Consider the following 25,499-nt stretch of genomic DNA (forward strand, 5'->3'; position numbering starts at 1 on the left):
TATACAATTTTATGTGATCTTTTAGTATTAAAAGTATTGTATTTTAGATTTTAATCTTTTAGTATTACTTTATATTATAAACTATGATTGTTTACATTTGCAAAGATTTGTAAATGACTCAGCTATGTATATCCTAACACTTGCATAGATAAAAGCCATATGAATGCTATAAATGAGTTTTAACAAAAATTAAAAGGTACCAACCAGGCTTTTGAGAACTGCTCTAGCACCAGATATGCAGAGCTACTTGATTTTCAAGATTTTTGTTAATCATGCCTTGCTTGCTTAAAACTTTTTAACTGTTAGAATTTATACATAAACCAGATTTCTCATTAATAATTACACTTAACCTTGCTCTCATACAAGACGGTAATTCTTAAAGCTATAAAAAAAAAAAAAAAAAAAACACCACATAGAAACTAAAAATCAAAAGAAAAACCCAGATATATCATTTCTGGAAAACAGAACATTCAGGAGAGATATCCCAACTAGTTAAATAACATCACTTGGGTTCCCTTCTCTCCACACCCTCTCCAGCACTTATTGCATGTAGACTTTTGGATAGCAGCCATTCTGACTGGTGTGAAATGGTATCTCATTGTGGTTTTGATTTGCATTTCTCTGATGATGAGGGATGTTGAGCATTTTTTCATGTGTTTATTAGCCATCTTTATGTCTTCTTTGGAGAAATGTCTGTTTAGTTCTTTGGCCCATTTTTTGATTGGGTCCCTTAGTTTTCTGGAATTAAGCTGCAGGAGCTGCTTGTATAATTTGGGAACCCTCTTACACTGTTGGTGGGAATGCAAACTAGTACAGCCACTATGGAGAACAGTGTGGAGATTCCTCAGAAAACTGGAAATAGAACTGCCATATGATCCAGCGATCGCACTCCTGGGCATATACACCAAGGAAACCAGAATTGAAAGAGACACATGTACTCCAATGTTCATTGCAGCACTGTTTATAATAGCCAGGACATGGAAGCAACCTAGATGTCCATCTGCAGATGAATGGATAAGAAAGCTTTGGTACATATACACAATGGAGTATTTCTCAGCCATCAAAAAGAATGCATTTGAATCCGTTTTAATGAGGTGGATGAAATTGGAGCCAATTATACAGAGTGAAGTAAGCCAGAAAGAAGAACATCAATACCGTATATTAACGCATATATATGGAATTTAGAAAAATGGTAACCTGAACCCTGTATAAGAGACTGCAAAAGAGACATAGGCATTTAGAACAGTCTTTGGGACTCTGTGGGAGAGGGTGAAGGTGGAATGATTGGAGAGAATGGAATTGTAGCATGTATATTATCATAAGTGACCAGTCCAGGTTCGACGCATAAATTTTCCTCTGTTCATTTCTTTGCATTTGTGCTTTTTTAATAAAATTCTTTTTTAGAAATAAAAAAAATAAAAATAAAAAAATAAAAAAAAAGGAAAAAAAAAATAACATCACTTGGCATCAAGTTTTATGGATGGTAATATGCCAGCAGATTTGGAAAACTCAGCAGTGGCCACAGGACTGGAAGAGGTCAGTCTTCATTCCAATCCCAAAGAAAGGCAATGCCAAAGAATGCTCAAACTACCGCACAATTGCACTCATCTCACACGCTAGTAACGTCATGCTCAAAATTCTCCAAGCCAGGCTTCAGCAGTATGTAAACCGTGAACTCCCAGATGTTCAAGCAGGTTTTAGAAAAGGCAGAGGCACCAGAGATCAAATTGCCAACATCCGCTGGATCATGGAGAAAGCAAGAGAGTTCCAGAAAAACATCTATTTCTGCTTCATTGACTATGCCAAAGCCTTTGACTGTGTGGATCACAATAAACTGTGGAACATTCTGAAAGAGATGGGAATCCCAGACCACCTAACCTGCCTCTTGAGAAACCTGTATGCAGGTCAGGAAGCAACAGTTAGAACCGGACATGGAACAACTGACTGGTTCCAAATAGGAAAAGGTGTACGTCAAGGCTGTATATTGTCACCTTGCTTATTTAACTTATATGCAGAGTACATCATGAGGAAAGCTGGGCTGGAAGAAGCACAAGCTGGAATCAAGATTGCTGGGAGAAATATCAATAACCTCAGATATGCAGATGACACTACCCTTATGGCAGAAAGTGAAGAGGAACTCAAAAGCCTCTTGATGAAAGTGAAAGAGGAGAGTGAAAAGGTTGGCTTGAAGCTCAACATTCAGAAAACAAAGATCATGGCATCTGGTCCCATCACTTCATGGGAAATAGATGGAAAAACAGTGGAAACAGTGTCAGACTTTATTTTTTTGGGCTCCAAAATCACTGCAGATGCTGATTGCAGCCATGAAATTAAAAGACGCTTGCTCCTTGGAAGGAAAGTGATGACCAACCTTGATAGTATATTAAAAAGCAGAGACATTACTTTGCCAACCAAGGTCCGTCTAGTCAAGGCAATGGTTTTTCCCATGGTCATGTATGGATGTGAGAGTTGGACTGTGAAGAAAGCTGATCGCCGAAGAATCGATGCTTTTGAACTGTGGTGTTGGAGAAGACTCTTGAGAGTCCCTTATACTGCAAGGAGATCCAACCAGTCCATTCTAAAGGAGATCAATCCTGGATGTTCATTGGAGGGACTGATGCTAAAGCTGAAACTGCAATACTTTGGCCACCTCATGTGACGAGTTGACTCACTGGAAAAGACTCTGATGTTAGGAAAGGTTGGGGGTGGGAGAAGGGGACGACGGAGAATGAGATGGCTGGATGGCATCACCGACTCTGTGGACATGAGTTTGAGTGTACTCCGGGAGTTGGTGATGGACAGGGAGGCCTGGCGTGCTGTGATTCATGGGGTCGCGGAGAGTCGGACACGACTGAGCGACTGAACTGAACTGAACTGAACTGAACTGAAGGGGCCTATCATACCCATATGTTGAGAGGACAGTAAAGGGATACAGTATAAAACCACCAAAAAGGACTAAAAAATGATTTGATAGGCTTGCCCTATAATTTGATATATGTACATTTATATAAAAATTTTAACCTTGGAAAGTCTTTAAGGTCAGTTCAGTTCAGTTGCTCAGTCGTGTCCAACTCTTTGCAACCCCAAGAAATACAGCACGCCAGGCCTCCCTGTCCATCACCAACTCCGGAGTTTACCCAAACTCATGTCCACTGAGTCGGTGATGCCATCCAGCCATCTCATCCTCTGTCATCCCCTTCTCCTCCTGCCCTCAATCTTTCCCAGAATCAGGGTCTGTTCAAATGAGTCAGCTCTTCACATCAGGTGGCCAAAGTATTGGGAGTTTCAGCTTCAGTCCTTCCAATGAACACTCAGGACTGATTTCCTTTAGGATGGACTGGTTGGATCTCCTTGCAGTCCAAGGGATTCTCAAGAATCTTCTCCAGCACCACAGTTCAAAAGCATCAATTCTTCGGCACTCAGCTTTCTTTATAGTCCAACTCTCACATCCATACATGACTACTGGAAAAACCACAGCCTTGAATAGATGTTGACAAAGTAATGTCTCTGCTTTTTAATATGCTGTCTAAGTTGGTCATAACACTCCTTCCAAAGAGTAAGTGTCATTTAATTTCATGGCTGCAATCACCATTTGCAGTGATTTTGGAGCCCCCCAAAATAAAGTCAGCCACTGTTTCCACTGTTTCTCCATCCATTTGCCATGAAGTGACAGGACTGGATGTCATGATCTTAATTTTCTGAATGCTGAGCTTTTAGCCAACTTTTTCACTCTCCTCTTTCACTTTCATCAAGAGGATCTTTAGTTCTTCCTCACTTTCTGCCATAAGGGTGATGTCATCTGCATATCTGAGGTTATTGATATTTCTCCCAGCAATCTTGATTCCAGCTTGTGCTTCTTCCAGCCCAGCATTTCTCATGATGTACTCTGCATATAAGTTAAATAAGCAGCATGATAATATACAGCCTTGACGTACGCCTTTTCCTATTTGGAACCAGTCTGTTGTTTCATGTTCAGTTCTAACTGTTGCTTCCTGACCTGCATACAGGTTTCTCAAGAGGCAGGTCAGGTGGTCTGGGATTCCCATCTCTTTCAGAATTTTCCACAGTTTATTTTGATCCACACAGTCAAAGGCTTTGGCATAGTCAATAAAGCAGAAAAAGAAGTTTTTCTGGAACTCTCTCACTTTTTTGATGAGCCAAAAGATGTTGGGAATCTGATCTCTGGTTCCTCTGCCTTTTCTAAAACCTGCTTGAACATCTGGAAGTTCATGGTTCACGTATTGCTGAAGCCTGGCTTGGAGAAATTTGAGCATGACTTTACTAGCGTGTGAGATGAGTGCAATTGTGTGCTAGTTTGAGCATTCTTTGGCATTGCCTTTCTTAGGGATTGGAATGAACACTGACCTTTTCCAGTCCTGTGGCCACTACTGAGTTTTCCAAATTTCTGACATATTGAGTGTAGCACTTTCATAGCATCATCTTTTAGGATCTGAAATAGCTCAACTAGATAAGTCTGATTCCCTTGAAAATGAAACAGGGCCCTAGAGATGCTGATTTACCAAAGGATACAGTGGCAGTGACAAGCAGGAATCCCAACCCTGCTGCCTGGTGCCCTGCTTCTCCTTCCTGGAGGAAGTTCTCCCCTTTCTCTGTTACAGTGCATTTGTTTACGTGGCTTGCCACCTCCAGGTTGTATGCCACCAAATCTGAAGGAAAACTGGCAAAAATTAAAATATCTCTATTAAGTGAGGTTACTGCATAAGGTGAAAAATGAAAAACTACACATCAGAAAAAACATTCTCTAGTGATCTTCAACTTTTCCTTCTATATTGTTTATTTTCTGGGCAATGAAAAATCGAAGAAAGCTTTTATGTACTCTATAAATATTTTATTACCAGGACTAAGCATTTTACCATTGGCATAAACGAACCCACAAATGAACCCATAGTGCATAACTGTGTTACTCTGTTTTCCTGTACTCTTTGGAAGCTTTAAAATTCTAGGTAGGGTTATAACATAAATGAAAATCACATCAGCCTTTGCCAGGGCAACAACCAGAGAGAAACACAAACTTCAATTACCTTTGTGGCCAAAGAGCAAGTAGAACCATTGTTAAACAGAGTATCCCCTAGAATAGCATTTTTTTACAATTTGAAGACTAACAATTAAACAGTAGACTGAGCATAATGAATATGTACATGAATATAACGAATAGTTGTTTTGTTTTTTTTTTTAAGATACAAGTTAAAAAATCACAGAGAAACATGGAACTCTCTTGATTTATACAGACAAACTAACAAGCATCTAGCAAGGTTTGGAAAACAAAACATTTTGTTGTTTATATAAGTAACTAAGATGACAACAGTCAATTTCTCCGTGGCTCTCAAGAACAATCCTTAATTGTCAAAATGGTTTTGGTGACACAGTCAATTTCATTCGGCAGTGACTGAGAAAAACAATGGGACTGTTGGCAGAGGCAGAATCTGAGTCCTAGACAATTACTCTGCAACAAACTAAAGGAGATACCTCCATCACCATTCGAGAGAACTGGGAAACAGATTTCAAATGGAGCATTATCCCCCTTTTCACACATAAACCCAACCAAAAAACACATAAAGTTTAATTTTCTTTCAGTAGTTTAGCAACCCAACTTTGCAAAGAATTTAGTAAGCTATTAATAGAAAGATGCATGCCTGGTGGTAGAATTTTAGAGATCTAAGACATATGGTTTCAATTAATAGTCACTGTGCCTAGGATAAGCCATCAAATCACCCAAGACCAAGATGTCCAAAATTCAAATACCATTACACCAAGTTCAAAACATGATAGTTCAGAAATGAAACTGTAGTCTAGAAAGCTAAGCTTCTATAGAGACCCCAAGCAATCAAAAGGATGGAAAGTGAATCACATTTCCACACTCATTAAATCCCAAATTTTCAGAGGCTCTCCCCCACAATTTTATTCTAATATTACCGGGATTTTCTCCACCAGCATAAATTCTGGATATGAGGATGAATCACGTTCAGTTCAGTTCAGTCGCTCAGTTGTGTCCGACTCTCCACGACCCCATGAATCACAGCACGCCAGGCCTCCCTGTCCATCACCAACTCCCGGACTTCACTCAAACTCATGTCCACAGAGTCAGTGATGCCATCCAGCCATCTCATTCTCTGTCGTCCCCTTCTCCTCCCGCCCCCAACCTTTCCCAGCATCAGAGTCTTTTCCAGTGAGTCAACTCGTCGCGTGAGGTGGCCAAAGTATTGCAGTTTCAGCTTTAGCATCAGTCCTTCCAATGAACACCCAGGATTGATCTCCTTTAGAATAGACTGGTTGGATCTCCTTGCAGTACAAGGGACTCTCAAGATTTACACAAGGTTAATACAGTCGACTCTTAATTATTCACATTTACAGATAATCCAGAGTTAAACTTTCAAATACTTGCTTATACTAACTTTTCAGAAATGGAGAGATCCGATTTTGGGAACTCCTAATACCTGCACTTCCACAAAAAGTACCAAATTCAACTTGGTGGAAGCTGGAAAATTACAGTCTATTTTTCTTTGACTCAGAACATTTTTATTACAAGCCCAACTAATGTTTCTCAAACAAATAAGTATCTTTTAAGCAAAGTCATTACAATTCACAAGTTACTAGAATTTTCTATGAAGAAAAATAAATACAGAGAGAATGGGAAGTGAGTATGAACTGTGAATATGAACTATTAGTATATTACAAGAAAACTGTGACATAATATTACAAAATTAATAGTTTGTAACTGGGCCACCAGGGAAGCCCAAGAATACTGGAGAGGGAAGCCCAAGAATACTGGAGTGAGAAGCCTGCCCCTTCTCCAAGGGATCTTCCAGCCCTAGGAAATCAAACCGGGGTATCCTACATTGCAGGAAGATTCTTTACCAACTGAGCTACCAGGGAAGCCTCAATATTACAAAATTAACATTGTAATTTCCTTTTCAAGTTATTCTTCAATTTATCTTCAGAATACTAAAATGGCACTTCCAAGAAGTATACCAGTTAATATATCTTATTTCTCAAATGTTCAATTTCTTTTCTTTATGAGTGCTCAGCTCAGTCGTGTCTGACTCTTGCCACCCTATGGACTGTAGCCCTCCAGGCTCCTCGGTCCGTGGGATCTTCGAGGCAAGAATATTAGAGTGGGTTGCCATTTCCCCCTCCAGAGGATCTTCCTGACCCATGAATGAAACTTGTGTCTCCTGAATTGGAAGGTGGATTCTTTACCACTCAGCCACCTGGTAGACTCTTATAAATGAAAGTCATCCATTTTATTGGAAGAAAGACCCAGTTATCAAAATCACCCATTTTACTGGAACAAAGATCATCTGACCAAGATCCACATTAGAAAACAAAGAGTGTTCATCAGTATAACTCTTTGAATTTCTTTTAATTTCATGTATAACTGTGACTATGAATTTAACTAAATCCCTCTCTTTCTCAAGCAACATAATGAATGCTAAGCTACATCTTTTTAAAAAATGAGAAGTGTGCCTTAATCATTGCTTTGCCACCTCTAGTCTTGCCTCAAATCCATGCCACAACCTCCCTGGGCTGAAAACATCCTAGTCATATAAATAATCAGCGACAAGCTAAATTTGATCTCAGGATTTGAGAAGAACCAGGCCTAGATCTGACCTCTACAACCAAGCCCCAGAATGCTTCTTACCCTGATGTTCATCTGAGACCCCTCCTGTTATAATTAGTTCAACTAATCTTCCCTGGCTAGCTGCCATCGACCAAACAAGAATCACCAAACTAAAGACACGAAAAGAGAATTCCAACAAATGGAAAAGTTGACAGGCCTCAAATATTTTTTAAGTGACACAGAGGCACTCAAATGGCTTTCCCTGAAATGGAAGGACTTCATTTTAAGAATATTAAGGGACATTTTTATATAATTCAGATAAATTAAGTTTGTGTTTTTTTTTAAGTTCCTCTAGGGTGAAGCTCAACATTCAGAAAACGAAGATCATGGCATCTGGTCCCATCACTTCATGGGAAATAGATGGGTAAACAGTGGAAACAGTGTCAGACTTTTATTTCTTGGGGCTCCAAAATCACCGCAGATGCTGATTGCAGCCATAAAATTAAAAGACGCTTACTCCTTGGAAGGAAAGTTATGACCAGCCTAGATAGCATATTAAAAAGCAGAGACATTACTTTGCCAACCAAGGTCCGTCTAGTCAAGGCTATGGTTTTTCCCATATGGTCATGTATGGATGTGAGAGTTGGACTGTGAAGAAAGCTGATCGCCGAAGAATTGATGCTTTTGAACTGTGGTGCTGGAGAAGACTCTTGAGAGTCCCTTGGACTGCAAGGAGATCCAACCAGTCCATTCTAGAGGAGATCAATCCTGAGTGTTCATTGGAAGGACTGATGCTAAAGCTGAAACTCCAATACTTTGGCCACCTCATGCGACGAGTTGACTCACTGGAAAAGACTCTGATGCTGGGAGTTATTGGGGGTAGGAGGAGATGGGGACGACAGAGAATGAGATGGCTGGATGGCATCACCAACTCGATGGACATGAGTTTGAGTGGACTCTGGGAGTTGGTGATGGACAGGGAGGCCTGGCGTGCTGTGGTTCATGGGGTCGCTGAGAATCGGACACGACTGAGCAACTGAACTGAACTGAACTGAGGGACTTTCCTGGTGGCCCAGTGGTTAAGGCTCTGCGCTTCCACTCCAGGAGCATAGGTTTGATCCCTGCTTGGGGAACTATGACCTGCATGTGGCATAGCCAAAAAAAATTTTTTTAATTAAAAAGAAAGAGAAAAAGAAATGTTTCAAAGTTCCCCTAAATTACAGCATAAGTACATAACACAGCCTCAGTTGGCTAGATGACAACAGACCCAGCACCATTTATAAGTTTCAAATCATGTATTGAGATTGCCCCGTAGCTCTCAGATCTTTTGGGAAGCCAAATTCCAAATGACACCCATTGACATACCTGGCAAAAGTCCTAGCTGCTGATGAACCAGCAGGTCACAGGAGGAGGTGTCACCTCCAACAATGACAAGTAGTAGATACATTTATTTAGTACTCAATCAAATAGTCTTTTCACTTTCATGAACTGGAGAAGGAAATGGCAACCCACTCCAGTGTTTTTGCCTGGAGAATCCCAGGAACGGGGGAGCTTGGTGGGCTGCCGTCTATGGGGTCGCACAGAGTTGGACATGACTGAAGCGACTGAGCAGCAGCAGCAATCAAATAGTAGTCACATTTATTTAGAATAACTGAGGATACTGCAACAACCCCTGGGATAGAGAAAACTAGCAAATGGAGATGTAATTTTACAGGCAGACAGAAGGTTGAGTGCAGAATACACCAACTAGGGAATTAAGCCAGAGATCCAATAAACAATCCTCCTATGAGAAGGAATCTTAAGAGCCTGAGGAACACAGACTTGAGAGATGCCCAAAATAAGTTAAATCTTCTTTTGGCTGAGTATTACATATACTGAGAATTCTCCTACCTACTGACGTTAAATATTTTTATTAGTTAAACATTTCTACCTAAGAACTTACAGTCAAAGTGCTTAAGAATGGAGATACTTAGCATTCTTATAATGCACAATGCCTAGATTTGAGACAAGAGATTCAAGCCAACTGTAGCAACCCCAGATTTCAGGACATTTAAACATACGTGCACACAACACACAGGTATAATACCCAGATCTGTGCCCATCATAAGGGATACAAGAGAAATCCCAATATAGCATATTAGAAGAGTTCAAAATTTTGTTGTTGACTGGACTGAAACAAAAACTGTCACCAGTTATGTATTCACATCACTGTTCAAGCTTTCCCCTCCAACTTCATACTTTAAAAATAAATGTATCACCAAGTTGCTGGAGGCCTGAACACCAAAACTGGAATAGGAAAATAAAGAACTGTCACAGGTGACTTGTTCTGCTTCTGTTGATGACATGTGGTTATATTTACGGTGGCAGTGCTATCCAAAAAGTCATCATCGTTTTAAGAAAGGAAAGGAAAGTTTACTGCCCATCAAAATGCACTCACATAATTCGTCTCATTTCAGCTTCTCAAAACCTTATGGCATAACTGTTAATACCCAATGTTTATATAAGTATTAATAGAAATGAAGATTCAGAAAAGTTATGTGTCTATGATCACCTATCAGTAACAGGATTCAAACCTAGGTCCATCCCTTTTACCTTTCTCAGCAATTATGTGGCTAAACTACTAAAAAAGTACATGAAAAGTGCTGCGTTTCTTATCCGTCATCTGTGATAGGTTCTTTCAGAGCATCCACCACTTCAAGACACTGTATTTCCCCCAGGGATATAATATTATCTTTGCCCACAGGGAACTAACAGTCTAGCCGGAGAAAGGAGCCATTGTTCCTGATAAGTTTTTAGCTTAGGAGGCAACAAAAGGTACTGGAATGGACAAAGGTTTAGACACATTTATATACGAATTTCAGTGCTTACTAGCTGTGAACTTTGGATAAGATACTTAAATTTCATCACCTGTAAATATACTACCTCTCAGGGTTCTTGTGAAGCTTAAATGAGACAACATATGAAAACAGCTTAGGGGGCCTAATATTTGTCCTTTATGAAGTGGTACAAGCTGAAATATCAATAAGTACTAGAGCAAAGATCAATTTCATCTACTACCAAAAAATTCAAAAACAAAAATCCCAACCCTTTTACTTAAAAAACTGATATGTGGAGACAAGGATTTATGTGCCAATAAAGTTTATCACTTATCACAGCAACGGAGTTAATACACAGAGAATTTACACTTGAAGTACAAATTTAAACAATGATAAAGAGGAGCAAAATCATGTTAAATTTTTTTTCAGAGGGGAGAGGTGTGTCATCTTTTTGTGCAAAATTGTCAAATTTAAAAATGAAAACTACCATTTAGAGCAAAGTTGGATGGCAAGTAAATGCAGTGTTGGATTGAATCACGGAAAGTCTAAGTCTGTAGTTCAGTTAATAGTAACATTACTGGTGATAATTTCTTAGTTTTGACGCATGTGAGACTTTTTTACAAATCTAAAGGTATCCCAAGATAAAGTTTATTAAAAAAGAAAAAGTGGATGACAAGAGAAAGGAATAACAACATACCCAGGTATTGCCACTTAATATCTCCTGAAAGCAGTTAGCCACTAACAGCAAAAGACTTGACACCAGTCAATGCACAGCACCCCTTCTGTAAGCTGCTCTAAACCGTAACAACAAGGAACATCTGGAGTTTAATAATACCCTCAATTTTAAAAAAGAAGTGACTTGTCCACTTTTCTCTAGCATATTATTCCAACACTGGCTTTCTGGTAATTAAATGTTATCATTACAAAAACAAGCAAAGTTCTGACAGTTACCTCTACTTTCTATTCTTGCTGCTGCTGCTAAGTCACTTCAGTCGTGTCCGACTCTGTGTGACCCCATAGACGGAAGCCCACCCGGCTCCCCCGTCCCTGGGATTCTCCAGGCAAGAACACTGGAGTGGGTTGCCATTTCCTTCTCCAATGTGTGAAAGTAAAAAGTGAAAGTGAAGTCGCTCAGTCGTGTCCGACCCATAGCGACCCCACGGACTGCAGCCTACCAGGCTCCTCCATCCATGGGATTTTCTAGGCAAGAGTACTGGAGTGGCTTGCCATTGCCTTCTATTCTTGACTAAGACATTTATTCAGTCTGAACAGAAGAAGCATCTTTCATTACATATAAAGCATAATATGAATTTAGAAGTTTAATGACAAGTGACATTTCTGAGCTTAGTGCTAAAGGCAGATAAGAATCCCATCTGTTTTCAAAATAATGCAGGCAGTCAAAGTCTCTTATTATACAAAACTCAAGAGTTAATAAAGTGATGTAAAACCTACTAGGACATTTTTATGCCCAGGGCCAAATGATGGCCATTATTGACACAATTTTTTAAAAGTACATCTTCATTTATTGAGAGCCACATTTAGTGGTTGTGAACTTTACTAGCTGTGTTTTCAGCAAGATGGCTGAAGCTTTCACACTCTTGGGTCCTCAAAAAAAGGGTTTCCTTGAATACAGAGAAGGCAAATCCCATGCTACAAACTGATGACAGAGGTTTAAGGTAGCACCAATTTCAAAGTGTACACACACACACAACATTACTGCTTAATTCAGTTGAGAGGCATTCTTTAAACCTTTTTCAAACACACATGCAGAATTTCGCAATTTGCTAATTTCAGAGAAACCGTAATAATTTTTACAGATTTCAAAGAAAAAAAAAAAACAAACAGCAATGCAGCAAAGTCATTTCTTCCACTGAAATGACCTCCAGCTTCTACGAGCTACTCCCTGTTTCGCAATAAATGAATCTGAGACTCAGACCACGTACACACAAACGGAGAAGCTGAGAACACTAAAGCTTCCCCAACCTTCCTGGCTAAACCCACCTGCCTTTCCTCAACCCTCTCAGTTCCCCTTCCCGTCCGCACCCAGAGTTACCTCGATTTCGATCACGAAAAGAGAACAGGGATCAATCGGCAGCCAAAATCCTGTATTATCATCATTTACAGCCACTATCCCGAGGAGCCAGGGTGCTACTAACCTGATTTCAGGGAGGGAGAACTAAATGCAGCAGAGTACAAGGGTATAAATGATACGTTATCTAAAACGCCAACTCAGTAGCTCAAGACAGCTCAAATGTCAATTTAAAGAAAAGGGTTTAGCAAATAGTATCTCAAAAAAACATTTCCACTTCCAAACCACCCACCAACCTCTCCACTGCCGGTCCCCAAGTTCGGTACTGCTAGAGCAACCCAGGAGATAAGAAGAAGCGTGTCTTACCTTGTACAAATCTCGACATTTTAGGGATTTATTAAAATACTCTGACTTACAAATATAAATATATTTAAATGTCTAGAGGAGTCAACGCTATAGAGGTCTTTCTTCCACTCCTGCTTTAACAAATGACGAATTCTTCTCTTCCTATGTTTGACCACTTAGGAGAGTATTTACTCAAAACACTAAAACTGCCTCCAAAAAAAAACCCATAAAACTTAACCCCCTTCCCCACTTTGAAAAGACAGAAACTTGGTGCGACTGAGTCTGCTTGGAACTCCAGCCTACACTGCACCCCTGACACAAATGAGGGCCAGCTGGAGGCTCCCGGAAAAGGTAAAATCACACGAACTTAAATTTCATCAATGAAAGAGGCGGATCTAGAGCGGCTTCACCGCCCCCGGGTCCCCACGCCCTCGGGGGCTGGACGGCCACAGGCACAGGCGGGCCGCACCCCTACATCCCCTCCCCTTGCTGCCTTCCGGCCTCAGGACGGTTCCCGGGGTAACTCGGGCCAACAGCGGTCCCCGCCCCAGCAGGGATCGGGAGGAGGGGGAGGCCTGCCAAGGGGGGCGATGCAGTCCTTTCTACCCGCGCGGAAACATCCCGGGACTAGGAGGCGCTGAGAATTCCGAGTGCCGTCTGGAAGCGGGCCGGGGCCTCCAGACGCCAGCCTCTCGGCTGCGAGCGGCGCGGCTTTCCCCAGGAGGGGCCGAAAGCTAGAGCCCCTCCCCCGCGGCGGACACTAGGGGGCCCCGCGCGAGGGGAGAACCCGGGTGCCGCCCCGAATCCGAGGGACAGCACTCAGTCCCAGCCCTCACACGTTCTAGTTTCTCTTGGCCGAACCCCAAATTCGGCCTCCGGGGCCAAAGTGCAGGTTGAGTAGACGGGCTCCACAAGCCTCAGAAAGGGCAGCACACTCGCCCTTAGAGTGGAGGGAAGCCCGCCCCGGCCCCTCCCCAAACCGCCACCGAGACCCACCTTCCTCTTCTTCCTTTAGCAGCTGGGAAACTGGGGGCGTTTGTGGCGCCCCTGGAAGAAGACTCGCAGGCTGAGAGAATGTCACCTCTGAGGCACCCTTCTCTCTCCCTCTCTCCCCTCACAAATGCACACCTCGAGCCCCTCGCCAGTGGTCACAGCCCGGCTCCTGACCCCCTCCGTCCACCTAGCTGCGGGATTCCGACATCCAAAGCCCCCACTTTCTCCTAAACACCTCCCCTCCCCCCCCCATTTGGAGCAACCCCTTCAATGCGGAAATGTCCCCACCGCGCAGACAGACAGGAGCAGCTTCCAGTCAGGAGCCGAGGCGGGTTCAGGGTCTGGCCAATGGGACGCACGGAGGTGGCAGGGGGTGGGGCGTCTGCGGCCTGAGGCAGCCCCGCGGAGCCGAAGCTGGGATGGGAGCCGAACGTATTGCGGCTGAGCAAGGAGTATTTCACCAGTACAACTCCCATCCTTCCACAGATACTTTAGCAAGAGAGGGAACCTGAAGCACGATTGGTTATTTTCGTACTGCTTAAAAATGTTTCCGCTTACCAGAGATTGAAGATAGTTATGCACCCGGCGGATAGAGCCAGAGCGCCCTCCGCTCCCCGCCAACTACCCTGAGAGACCCCAGGCCGTTCTCAGTAAACACAAACGCTTCTCACACAGCTGGTGTCAGGAGGTTGAAAATGTCGGGAGGGTTAAGTAATAAGCAGTTGGATGTGTGGTACTTACTAACAGGAGGAGAAATGTAGGGCATCGAAGAAAACGCCAGGTGAATGCTCTCACACTAGAACTACCACCCCGGTTCCTATTCCTACAGAGATTTTCGCTGTGCTAGACGGTTTACTTTTCTGATAAAAGGGGAAACGGCTTAGGTTACCCATCATGAGATGCTTACTTTTTAGTATACTCTTGAAGTCCTCAAGGAAAGAGGATTTTAAAAGAACATTTGCAGTGACTCGGGTACTGCAAGAGGGCCCGCCCAACGCCACTAAATCACACCTGGTATTGCCAACCCCACCTGCCTGTATGACCCAGTGCGCCGGTCATTGGGTGTATCTCAGACTTTACAAGTCATAACTCAACCCTCCTGCATTGGGACAAGTGAATTGTCAGCGCTATCTTAAGGTGCCTTCTAAATCAAGTCATTCTTGAAGAGTTTGAGGCATTGGACAACACTAATCAACCAAAATAAGCGAGAGTTTTTAAATGACTCATTCTGTAAACAAGCTATTCTTTTTAGTGCTGCATATTCCTATGGGAATGTTACTAAAGTAACATAGAAAAGGCCAGTGATTCATTTGTCATACTGGAGAATAATAGCCCTTGATATTATATTTCTTCTGTGAAATCCAAAACGATCACACCCAAAAACCTCAGCTATAAAAGTAATTTCCCCAAATAAAACCAAAGAAGTGTGTAGAATCCAAATGTCTACACTTTAATAAAAGCCTTTATGTACAGTAGAGGGATTTTTCCGGCACTAGGTAAGCAGTATTTATCTTTCAGCATCAACACCAAAATAAAATACTACCAAAAATTTTGAGCCCCATAGCATTGCTTAGCTGAAAGATAATAAAGTTGAAGAGTCTTTAATTATGGAGGTTTTACTGTAAGAAGGATGATCAGTTATTTTCTACCTACCAAAAGATTAAGGGGGAGGAAGTGAGTTTTAATTGCAGCAAGAGTTTTTGGTAAAATCTAAGATCGACCTCTTGGTTTATGAATGATTATAGTATCAAAGGATGTTGTACACTTGCTGCCTCAAGAAATCTCTAAAAAGAAACTGCCTGTCTTCAGTGGTTAAATTGTATCAGTTCAGAGGCTGGCTCTTAGAGAAGTAAAACTCTAGAAGCTGTATTCCCAAATAAAATTTCAAATCAGTTCAGTCGCTCTTGGCGACCCCATGGACTGTAGCACAACAGGCTTCCCTGTTCCTTACCAACTCCCAGAATTTACTCAAACTCATATCCATTGAGTTGGTGATGCCATCCAACCATCTCATCCTCTGTCATCCTCTTCACCTCCCGCCTTCAGTCTTTACCAGCATCAGGGTCTTCTCAAATGAGTCAGTTCTTCACATTAGGTAGACGAAGTATTGGAGTTTCAGCTTCAGCATCAGTCCTTCTAATGAATATTCAGGACTGATTTCCTTTAGGATGAACTGGTTGGATCTTCTTGCAGTCCACGGGACTCTGGAGAGTCTTTTCCAATACCACAGTTCAAAAGCATCAATTCTTCTGCACTCAGCTTTCTTTATAGTCCAACTTTCACATCCATACATGAATACTGGAAAAACCATAGCCTTGACTAGACAGACCTTTGTTGGCAAAGTAATGTCTCTGCTTTTTAAAATGCAGTCTAGGTTGGTTATAACTTTTCTTCCAAGGAGCAAGCATCTTTTAATTTCATGGCTGCAGTCACCATCTGCAGTGATTTTGGAGCCCCCCAAAATAAAGTCTGTCACTGTTTCCGCTGTTTCCCCATCTATTTGCCATGAAGTGATGGGACTGGATGCCATGATCTTAATTTTCTGAGTGTTGAGTTTTAAGCCAACTTTTTCACTCTCCTCTTTCACTTTCATCAAGAGGCTCTTTAGTTCTTCACTTTCTGCCATAAGCGTTGTTTCATCTGCATATCTGAGATTATTGATATTTCTCCTAGCAATCTTGATTCCAGCTTGTGCTTCATCCAGCCCAGCATTTCTCATGATGTACTCTACATATGAGTTAAGTAAGCCGGGTGACAGTATACAGCTTTGATGTACTCCTTTGCTGATTTGAAACCAGTCTGTTGTTCCATGTCTAGTTCTAACTGTTGCTTCCTGACCTGCATACAGATTTCTCAAGAGATAGGTCAGGTGGTCTGGTATTCCCACCTCTTTCAGAATTTTCCACAGTTTATTGTGATCCACACAGTCAAAGGCTTTCAGTTCAGTTCAGTTGCTCAGTTGTGTCCGACTCTTTGTGACCGAATGAATCACAGCACGCCAGGCCTCCCTGTCCATCACCAACTCCCGGAGTTCACTCAAACTCATGTCCACCGAGTCGGTGATGCCATCCAGCCATCTCATTCTCTGTCGTCCCCATCTCTTCCCACCTCCAATCCCTCCTAGCATCAGACTCTTTTCCAATGAGTCAACTTGTCGCATGAGGTGGCCAAAGTATTGGAGTTTCAGCTTTAGCATCAGTCCTTCCAATGAACACCCAGGATTGATCTCCTTTAGAATGGACTGGTTGGATCTCCTTGCAGTCCAAGGGACTCTCAAGAGTCTTCTGGCATAGTCAATAAAGCAGAAGTAGATGTTTTTCTGAAACTCTGTTGCTTTTTCAATGAGCCAAAGGATGTTAGGAATCTGATCTCTGGTTCCTCTGCCTTTTCTAAAACCAGCTTGAACATCTGGAATTTCACGGTTCATGTACTATTGAAGTCTGGTTTGGAGAATTTTGAGCGTTACTTTGCTAGCATGTGAGATGCTACTACTGCACAATTGCAGTAGTTTGAGCATTCTTTGGCATTGCCTTTCTTTGGGATTGGAATGAAAACTGACCTTTTCCAGTCCTGTGGCCACTGCTGAGTTTTCCAAATTTACTGTCATATTGAGTGGAGCATTTTCACAGCATCATCTTTTAGGATTTGAAATAGCTCAACTGGAATTCCATAGTGCCCTGTAAAATGGAATTTCTGTATACAGTGCTTTAAATTTAAATTCTGGACCCCCAAACATTTTGTAAAAGAGCCTCTTACTCCCTCAGAACCTCTAGAAACAATCTCACTTGGCAGACCACATGGGATTAAGGGGGAAATATCATGGCTATGGAGAAGTTTCAAGTCGTCTTAGAAGTCTATTGTCTATTTCTGAAATATATTTATGTATTTTAATGTCTGAAAAGTCATTTTGTGTGTGTATGTGTGTTTGTGTATGGTCTTTTTTTTTCATAATACACTACTGTGGAATTTTCATTCAGGGTCCATGATACTGATAATCTGTAAAATTAGATATTTGTAATGTAAATGGATAGATTTACAGATGAAACTTTTGCAGAAATTTAGGTGTGTGTGTGTGTGTGTGTGGGAACAGGGGCAGAATCTAAAGGAATAATAAATGGTGACCTGGGAAGGAGTGTGTACATACTGGGATGAGTTGAAATGAGATTAACTGTAAGCTAAAAAGAATGCTGGAAGTCAATTTTTCACTGGTACTATATACTACCATCCAAGGAGGATATAAATTCTGCTTATAATTTTCTCATTCTTTCTTCTACTTCTGAGTAGAAACTTGAGAAAATTCAGTTTAATTTACCCAGTTCTATGTCCTGGGATATATAACAACCTTGTTGTATCCTTTTCTTTAGACAGGAACATTCTATCAACACAAGGAAACAGTGGCTCCTGCCTTATTTCTAAGCATCCCTTTTTTGGTGCCAATTTTGATTTAATGCTTGACATAATATCTGGTGCATAGCAAGGACTCAATAAATGTATTCTTTGTGACCAGTCTAGTGCCAGTAAATCTTTTCAACTTGCAGTGTTGTATCCTAGTCTCTACCCTTTGAGAGCTGTAAATAAGATTATATTTTTAGCTTAAATTTAGAGGTAAAGAAATTTTAAGTTTCAGTTATTTCCACCTAGAATGTAACTTGGGCCAACGTAAAAGAGGAATAGCAGAAAATGCACCGTCCTGATGACTTGACAGTAAGCTTTCCTGACTCCCCACCATGAGCATTATCTAATATGGGGTGGTTTAGAAATTGCTGAAGTATGAAATTAGTGTACAGATCAGTAATGTGTGTGGTCTTTTAATTCTTTTCTTGTCTATCCTGCCTCCATTCCCCACACACAAGAAAATAAAGCAGTGCAGTTTTGGAGAACATGTCAAAGACACAAAGATTTCTGTGTCATGCCCAAAGTGTTTAGCCAAGAGATCAAGCAACAATTACACATGGAACTGTTGCCCACGTTCAACATTGGTACCCATCTATACTCATCTAAATCCTAGGCCACTCACTGAAAGAAGAAAAAGGGGACTACTATTAATTAGTCAGAAGTTGCCAGTTATTGACTAGACAGAACAGTAGGGCATTTTACTTGAGTCAAAAGGTGACCATACAGGGTTAACTGGAAAATGATATCAAGTAATGTCTATGAAACAGACTACTAATGAATGTGTAGTTTAAGAAATGAATGATGTTTCCAAATACTTGAGGAAGAGAAAGACTTCATTCTTTCCTGTTGCCAACACCCTGTTGTTAATGAGTCAGGAAGTTTTCTGAAACAAGTTGTGAATTTCAATTATAACATATCCTTCCATTTATTCATAGTATGATTTTTAAAATTACATTTGAAGGTTATATAACTTTATATCACAATAATATTGCTTTATATCACAGTAATTATTTCAAATAAGATGTTTTTAAAAACAGGGTTTTTCACATTATCTCGAGTTGATAAATCAATCTTCTGAGTAGTCTCAAAAGTCACCAGTCTTGCAAAAATGCAGTTTAACCACAATATGCATTATCTTGTTCATGCTTATCGATAATTTCCTTCCTGGTTCCCCTTTGAAAGTTGCATAGCAGTCAGGTCTTTTCTATGTTGTCTCCTGTTACTCTTATTCTACATGTTGTCCATAGGAGAATGTTGGTGACAAATGGTGATGCCCATAAATTGTTAAATCTCACTTCTATGCCAAACTGCATATAACCCCTTGATTATAGAGGCAGAATGAACAGGCCCAGGAATAACTGTAAAGAATAGTCTGTATTCACTCAGAGTTTCTAATAAACATAGATTGTTGTATAGTCATAATTCAGAAATATGAAAAAATCTCACTAAGGCATAATATATCTCTTAATAAACTTATAAGATAAAATAAACCTTATACTCGTTTACTAAGGTGACATATACATAGGTGATAAAATTATTTATTGACTTTGAAATCCTCAAAAAGAACTGGTAAATAGAAAAGTATTCAGTTTAATCCTATTTTTCTTCCTCTCTTAAACATATTAAAGATTCCTCACTGTGCATTCCATCAAACATCTTTTGATGGCTTTCCAGGCATCTCTGCCTCTGGTCTAGCTTATTAAATTTCCTGCCAGTGCCACCACTGGGAAGGAAAGGATAAAGAATTTCTGTTCCCTAACTTAGGCTCAGGGAATTTATTTTAAGCATTCACACTCACCACCCTAACTAAATATTAAAGAAAAGATCCTCAGGACTGTTCTTTGGATGAAGCTTAAATAACTGGGTAACTGTGCCATTAAAATGGGTAATATGATTAGTAAACAAAAACTGTTTTTTTCCCTTCTTAAAATGAAAAGAGTAGGACTGTTGTATTAGAGAAAAGACCATAGGAAAAAATGTGGTATACTTATGTTGAGTTCTGATATCATTTTTGATTGAACTTTTAAAAAACTTTTCAATAATGATGCACATCTTTAAAAAAAAAAAAAAAACTAATGAGTACCAAAATGCCTATAATGAATAGCAGTTCTCTCCTGCTTTGCCTTTCTTTATTCCAATCCTGTTACCCAAGGCAACCATTATTCTTCTGACAGTTACCTCAGTTATACCTAATTGTTATTTTTAAGTGCTTATTTTGCTATTTCTTTGGTTTCTGGATTTTTGTTATTGTACATTTTGACTTCTGTTATAATAGATGTGGACTTTGCTCACTTATACCTTGGACATTCTTTCCTCCATTGTTTTAGTCTCCTAAACTTTGTAGAACTGTATTTCCCAACCGTTTCCTCATCATAAGACAGAGACAAAATGGTATTTATATGGTATCCTATGGTAACCTGAAGGGAATTTGTATATATCTAGACTGGATTTGCTGAAAAATTAACTGCTTTTTAAATATATATAAAATAATGAAAATAAAAATAAATATAAAGTAATATGAAAAATATTAACTATTAAATTTGTAAAAAACCCTGAGATAGTGAAGGACAGGGAAGCCTGGCATGCTGCAGTCCATGGGGTTGCAAAGAATAGGACATGGCTGAGCAACTGAACTGAGATGAAATCTTCAAATGAGATTGAATGAAAAATCTTCAAATCTTTTGAATGAGAAATTTGAACTTCTGTGCCTGAACATATTATTTTGAAATCAAGTTCTATGCCTGAAATAGATCTACATAGGTTCTGATAAAGACTTTCAACTGTTAGTCTCTTCAAATTCTTGAGAGTCACTTTAGTAGGCTGGAAAATGCCTCCCAATGATATCCAGTTCTTAATCCCTGGGACCTGTGAGTATTATCCTGTATGGTAACAGGGACTTCAAAATGGAACTAATTTAAGGATTTTCATGTGGAGAGATTATCCTGGTTTATGTGGGTAGGTCCTAAATGTAGTTATAAGTGTCCTTAATAAATGTGTACAGAGGGAGATTCGAGGACAGAGAAGGAAAAATGATGTGATGATGGAAGCAGAGGGAGAAAAGATGATGTGATTTCAAAGCCATGAGCTAAAGAATGAAGATGGCCACCATAAGCTGGAAAAGGCAAAGAAATGTTTGTTCCTTAGAGCCTCCAAAGGTTGCATGGCCCCTCTTACATCTTGATTTCAGTCCAGAGAAATCCATTTCGACTTCCAAAACTGTAAGGGAATAAATACATGTTGTTATAAACCACCTGGACTGTGGTAATTTGTTTCAGCAGCCATAGAAAACTGATGCAGTCACCATTCATGAGGAACAAAAATACATGGTAAAAAAAAAAAATTTAAACCTTTTCTTTTGCAACCGTTCAAAAATGTATAATAGTTGATATTCTATTCAAAGAATCTGACAGCTTTTTTTTATCTATGAACACAATGTTATGATAAGGCAAATGGATTTTTGAATCCAACTGAAGTTATTTCTAGCAAGTATTTTAAAATAATGTTAAGGCTTTAATTTGTAAAACACATGTGCGTTGTTGGATCAATCAGGCTGAAACTACTTCGGATGACATTAAGAGGGCACATCAGCTGCAAACAATCAGAAGAATCTGATGTCTGTGAAGTCAGTTTCAGAGCCATCAAAGTTGCACCATCCTGGAGCTCCATGCTGGTGGCAATGTTCTGAGTACAGCCACAGACGTACTCTACCATCTGGACGTCTATTTCAGCAGCCAACTGCTGAGTGTACTACTATTCACCTTGGATAAGAGGCCTAGTGGAGCTACTAGACATTTCTTATCACCCTTTCCACCTCTGTTTTTTTTGGGCCATCTTCTGATAAAGCCTGTGAGCAGCTGGAGGCAGCCAATCCAGGGGGTCGCAACTGCCTGTCCCAGGCCTGAAAGGCTTAATATCATGCTTCACAGCTATAAGACATTCATAACATAAAATTATAAAATTCTGGTTTGAATGACTCCTCCCACAACTGCTGTGTAGTATGCCAAGAAAATAAGAATTTGGAGCAGAGAGCAGTGCTAGGAGAGAGAGACTATTCTCAGTTATCAGTGACTTTCAGAAAGAATGTTACAGAGAAAACGTTAGAGGTTGACATACCTACTGAAGTTCTGGCTTTGCATGGACAAATTAAAAACTAAGATTATTCAAATAATAGAAATAAATTTATTGAAGAACTACTGTCTGAATTTGGAGCATCACAGACAGATTCAGAGATTTAAGTTGTTTGATTTGTAAGGTTTTTTTTAACACAAATCAGCATAGGGTAAAGACCAGATAAAGGCACAAATGGAGTAACAAGATAATGAAAGAAAAAAGGATCTAACTAGACCATAACTTTCCTCAAGTCATGTTAGCTTGAGGACTTTTACCAGTTTCCTAGTGAAAAGGAATAAAACAATAATAATTATGTGAAATTTTCATGTGTATGTGTATGTATGTTGGTATACATGCATATTTCCATATGTTTGTTTATAATTTATATACTTTCTTATTCCAAAAAGAATTTGAGGCCAAGACATATATATTCTTAGATTAAGTTCATTGCTTAGTAAACTGCAATAAATATAATTCATTCTGTAGTGGAAATTCAGTTTCATCACTCTCATCTAATCCTTCTTGTTATCTGTAGATAGCCATGTTAAAGAAGTCCTTTAGGCATTATTTTATGAATGGCTTTTTCTCATTAGAGTGAACCCAGATGATAACAGTCCAGATTCTAGGGTTCAGAGAGATTTAGAAAGTAAGTGAACTTTATTATTGTATATTAGGTGTACTAGATTAGGTATGTTTTACATTAGAATTGACCCTTGAATAACATGGTGGTGGCAGGGAAGAGATGTTGACGCTACCTACACAGTGGAAAATCCAACTACTGCTGTTTCTGTCTCAAAAACAAAGGAATTGATAAATGATTCACCCAAGGGTAGGAAGCTACAACAATTTAGTTAGAATCAAGACTGAAGCTCTAGTTCTTAGGATTCCACCTATTGTGATCTCTAATTGAACACAAACTCTCCCCCACACTTAAAGATCTATAAAGTGAAAGGTACTATAAGGTACTATATTAAGGTACTATATTGAGAAAAATCTGTGTATAAGTGGACCTTTCCAATTCAAACTCCTGTTTAAGGATCAACTGTACATTGTCAGTCTCTAAAGCCGTGAACACTGAAATCCCTTTAGAAGAATCCCTACAAAATATGTACCATTATCCAAGGGTTAGTTTGTTTTAATTTATTGGTATTTTTTTATGTTTCAGGGTCTATAACAGTATTGATTTCTAGCGAGGCAGAAGAATGTATTGGAAAAAGCAGATTTTAAAGAATAGCCTGTTTATTTTTTGTCTGCAACTTAAAACTTGAAAACCCTGGATAAATTACTTGGTTAACTTTATTAGCCTTAGTTTCCTCACTGAAAGATAAGAATAACAACTAATATCCTGTTTTGCCTCCTACAGTTATCATAAAGATCATCATGGTTAGTGTTGGCAGGATAATGATTTCAACTGATGGTTTCATGTATTGTTTGACATAAATTAATGTCGTACGTGTTATTACTTGACTGTTCAGTCCAGTTACTCAGTTGTGTCCAACGCTTTACGACCCCATGGACTGCAGCACGCCAGGCTACCCTGTCCACCTCACCTCCCAGAGCTTGCTCAAACTTATGTCCATCAAATCAGTGATGCCATCCAACCATCTCATCCTCTGTCGTCCCCTTCTCCTCCTGCCTTCAATCTTTCCCAGCATCATGGTCTTTTCCAATGAGTCACTTCTTGACTGTAATTACTTATTAAATATTTGTTTTTCCCTCCACAGACTGTAAGCTCCTTGAGAACAAGGACCACATCTATTTTGTATCCCCAGAGCATATCACAGTCTTTGGCACATAATAGGCACTCAAAAGAAACTTGTTGAATAAGTTATCAAATGAGATATTTATGAATGAATTTTAAAAACAGTGGAGTGCTATACAGGTCTACATTAGAGTTTTCCCATAATTTCTTTAGGAGACATATTTGGGATGGCAGTCGACTTATAATTTTACTTTTAGAATTCTAAAGGAGGCATTTCAAAACAAGTTTGTTGTAATAGAATATTTGCAAAGATGGTCATAATTCTTCCTACCTCTGTGCCCTGCTCCTTTGCAACATCACTTCACCACTCCTGTCATTAAGAGGTAGAATCTTTCCTCCTTACCTTGAGTCTGGGTGGTCTGTGACTTTCTTTGATCAATAGAATGAGGCCAAAGTGATGTTGTGTGACATTCAAGCCTTAGCCTTAAGAAACTTTTCAGTGGTTCATCTCCTCTGTTGGAATGCTGCCCTGAGATCACTATGTGAAGAAGCCCATCCTAGCTTACTGGAAAATGACAGTCCACTTGAGGTAGAAGAGTAGTTGAATTACAATAGGTATGTTTAAAATCAGTATAAGAGGATACAATCAGTCATTAAAAGGTGTGGTGGTTGTATATATGCTGACATGGAAAAATACTCCTTTTATCTTCAGTGGGGAGAAAAATCCAATTTCATATCCCAATTAAATCTCATTTACCTACCCCTCCCACCCTGTTCCCCCCATTACTTTTGCTCAGTCTTTACCTGTGGCTCCAGGAACTTGCGGTAGAGGGAGAAGCATGGTCTGTAGTTTCATTCCTATTCCCCTCTCCTTCTGGTTGTAGTTCCTTAGGAGCTGAGAGACTGGAGGGAAAATGTGGAAGAGTGATAAATATCTTTTTAGTTCACTGGTTTGCAATTCCAGTTCTTTGTCAATTGTCACTGCCTTACTTCTATATGTCTAAGATGTAAATGCCAGCTTTCTAATGCAGCATTTAGAAGATTTGTGAGAACAGGAGGAGGGTGCTTGCAATGTCTTCCAGCTGTGTAGTTCCCTGACCTGAGAGATCTGGTGCAAACTTGACTTCCTTACCCTACCTCAGCTCTTATAATTTGTAACACACCCACAGACTCTGCTTTAAGGATCCCCCTACTCAAAGACTGCTCTCTTAGGTGGAACATTAGTAGAATGACTTAAATCCTGCTTCCTTCCAAGGAATCTGTTGGCTAATGAGAAAATCCTGCTTGCTTGCCACACCAAATAGTCTGATAATACACTTCTCCTTTGCTTCCTAGTTTCCACTCTGTCATCTCTTTCTTTTCTCCTTTCTCCACTTAAAATCATGCAGGGCAGATCAACAGGAAGGCTACCTAATACTTACGAACCTATTTTCAGGGCAGGAATAGAGACACAGACATAGAGAATGGACCTGTGGACACAGTGGGGGAAGGAGAAGGTGAGACAAATTGAGAGAGTAGCATTGACATACG

At 40.1% G+C, this 25,499-nt stretch overlaps 1 protein-coding gene across 3 annotated transcripts in view; it reads right to left on the bottom strand.

Moving 5' to 3' along the window:
• UGP2 (UDP-glucose pyrophosphorylase 2) overlaps positions 1–13,987 on the bottom strand; it is a 62,007-nt gene extending 48,020 nt beyond the window's left edge. The window contains exon 1 of one of the 3 annotated variants that reach the window (XM_055401032.2): positions 13,766–13,987. Coding sequence is in view for 1 of the 3 variants with exons in the window: in XM_055401031.2 (XP_055257006.1) it covers positions 12,791–12,809 (19 nt within the window). In the remaining 2 variants the exon portion in view is untranslated. Of the gene's footprint in view, positions 1–12,448; positions 12,605–12,790; positions 13,405–13,765 lie in introns of those variants that run through there. The other 2 variants (XM_055401031.2, XM_055401033.2) reach the window with 2 other exon arrangements.
• Between the last annotated feature and the right edge of the window lie 11,512 nt (positions 13,988–25,499).

Source organism: Moschus berezovskii, chromosome 11 (genome assembly GCF_049115385.1).
Source record: "Moschus berezovskii isolate FMDL1 chromosome 11, NW_MosBer_1.0, whole genome shotgun sequence".
Lineage (NCBI taxonomy): Eukaryota > Metazoa > Chordata > Mammalia > Artiodactyla > Moschidae > Moschus > Moschus berezovskii.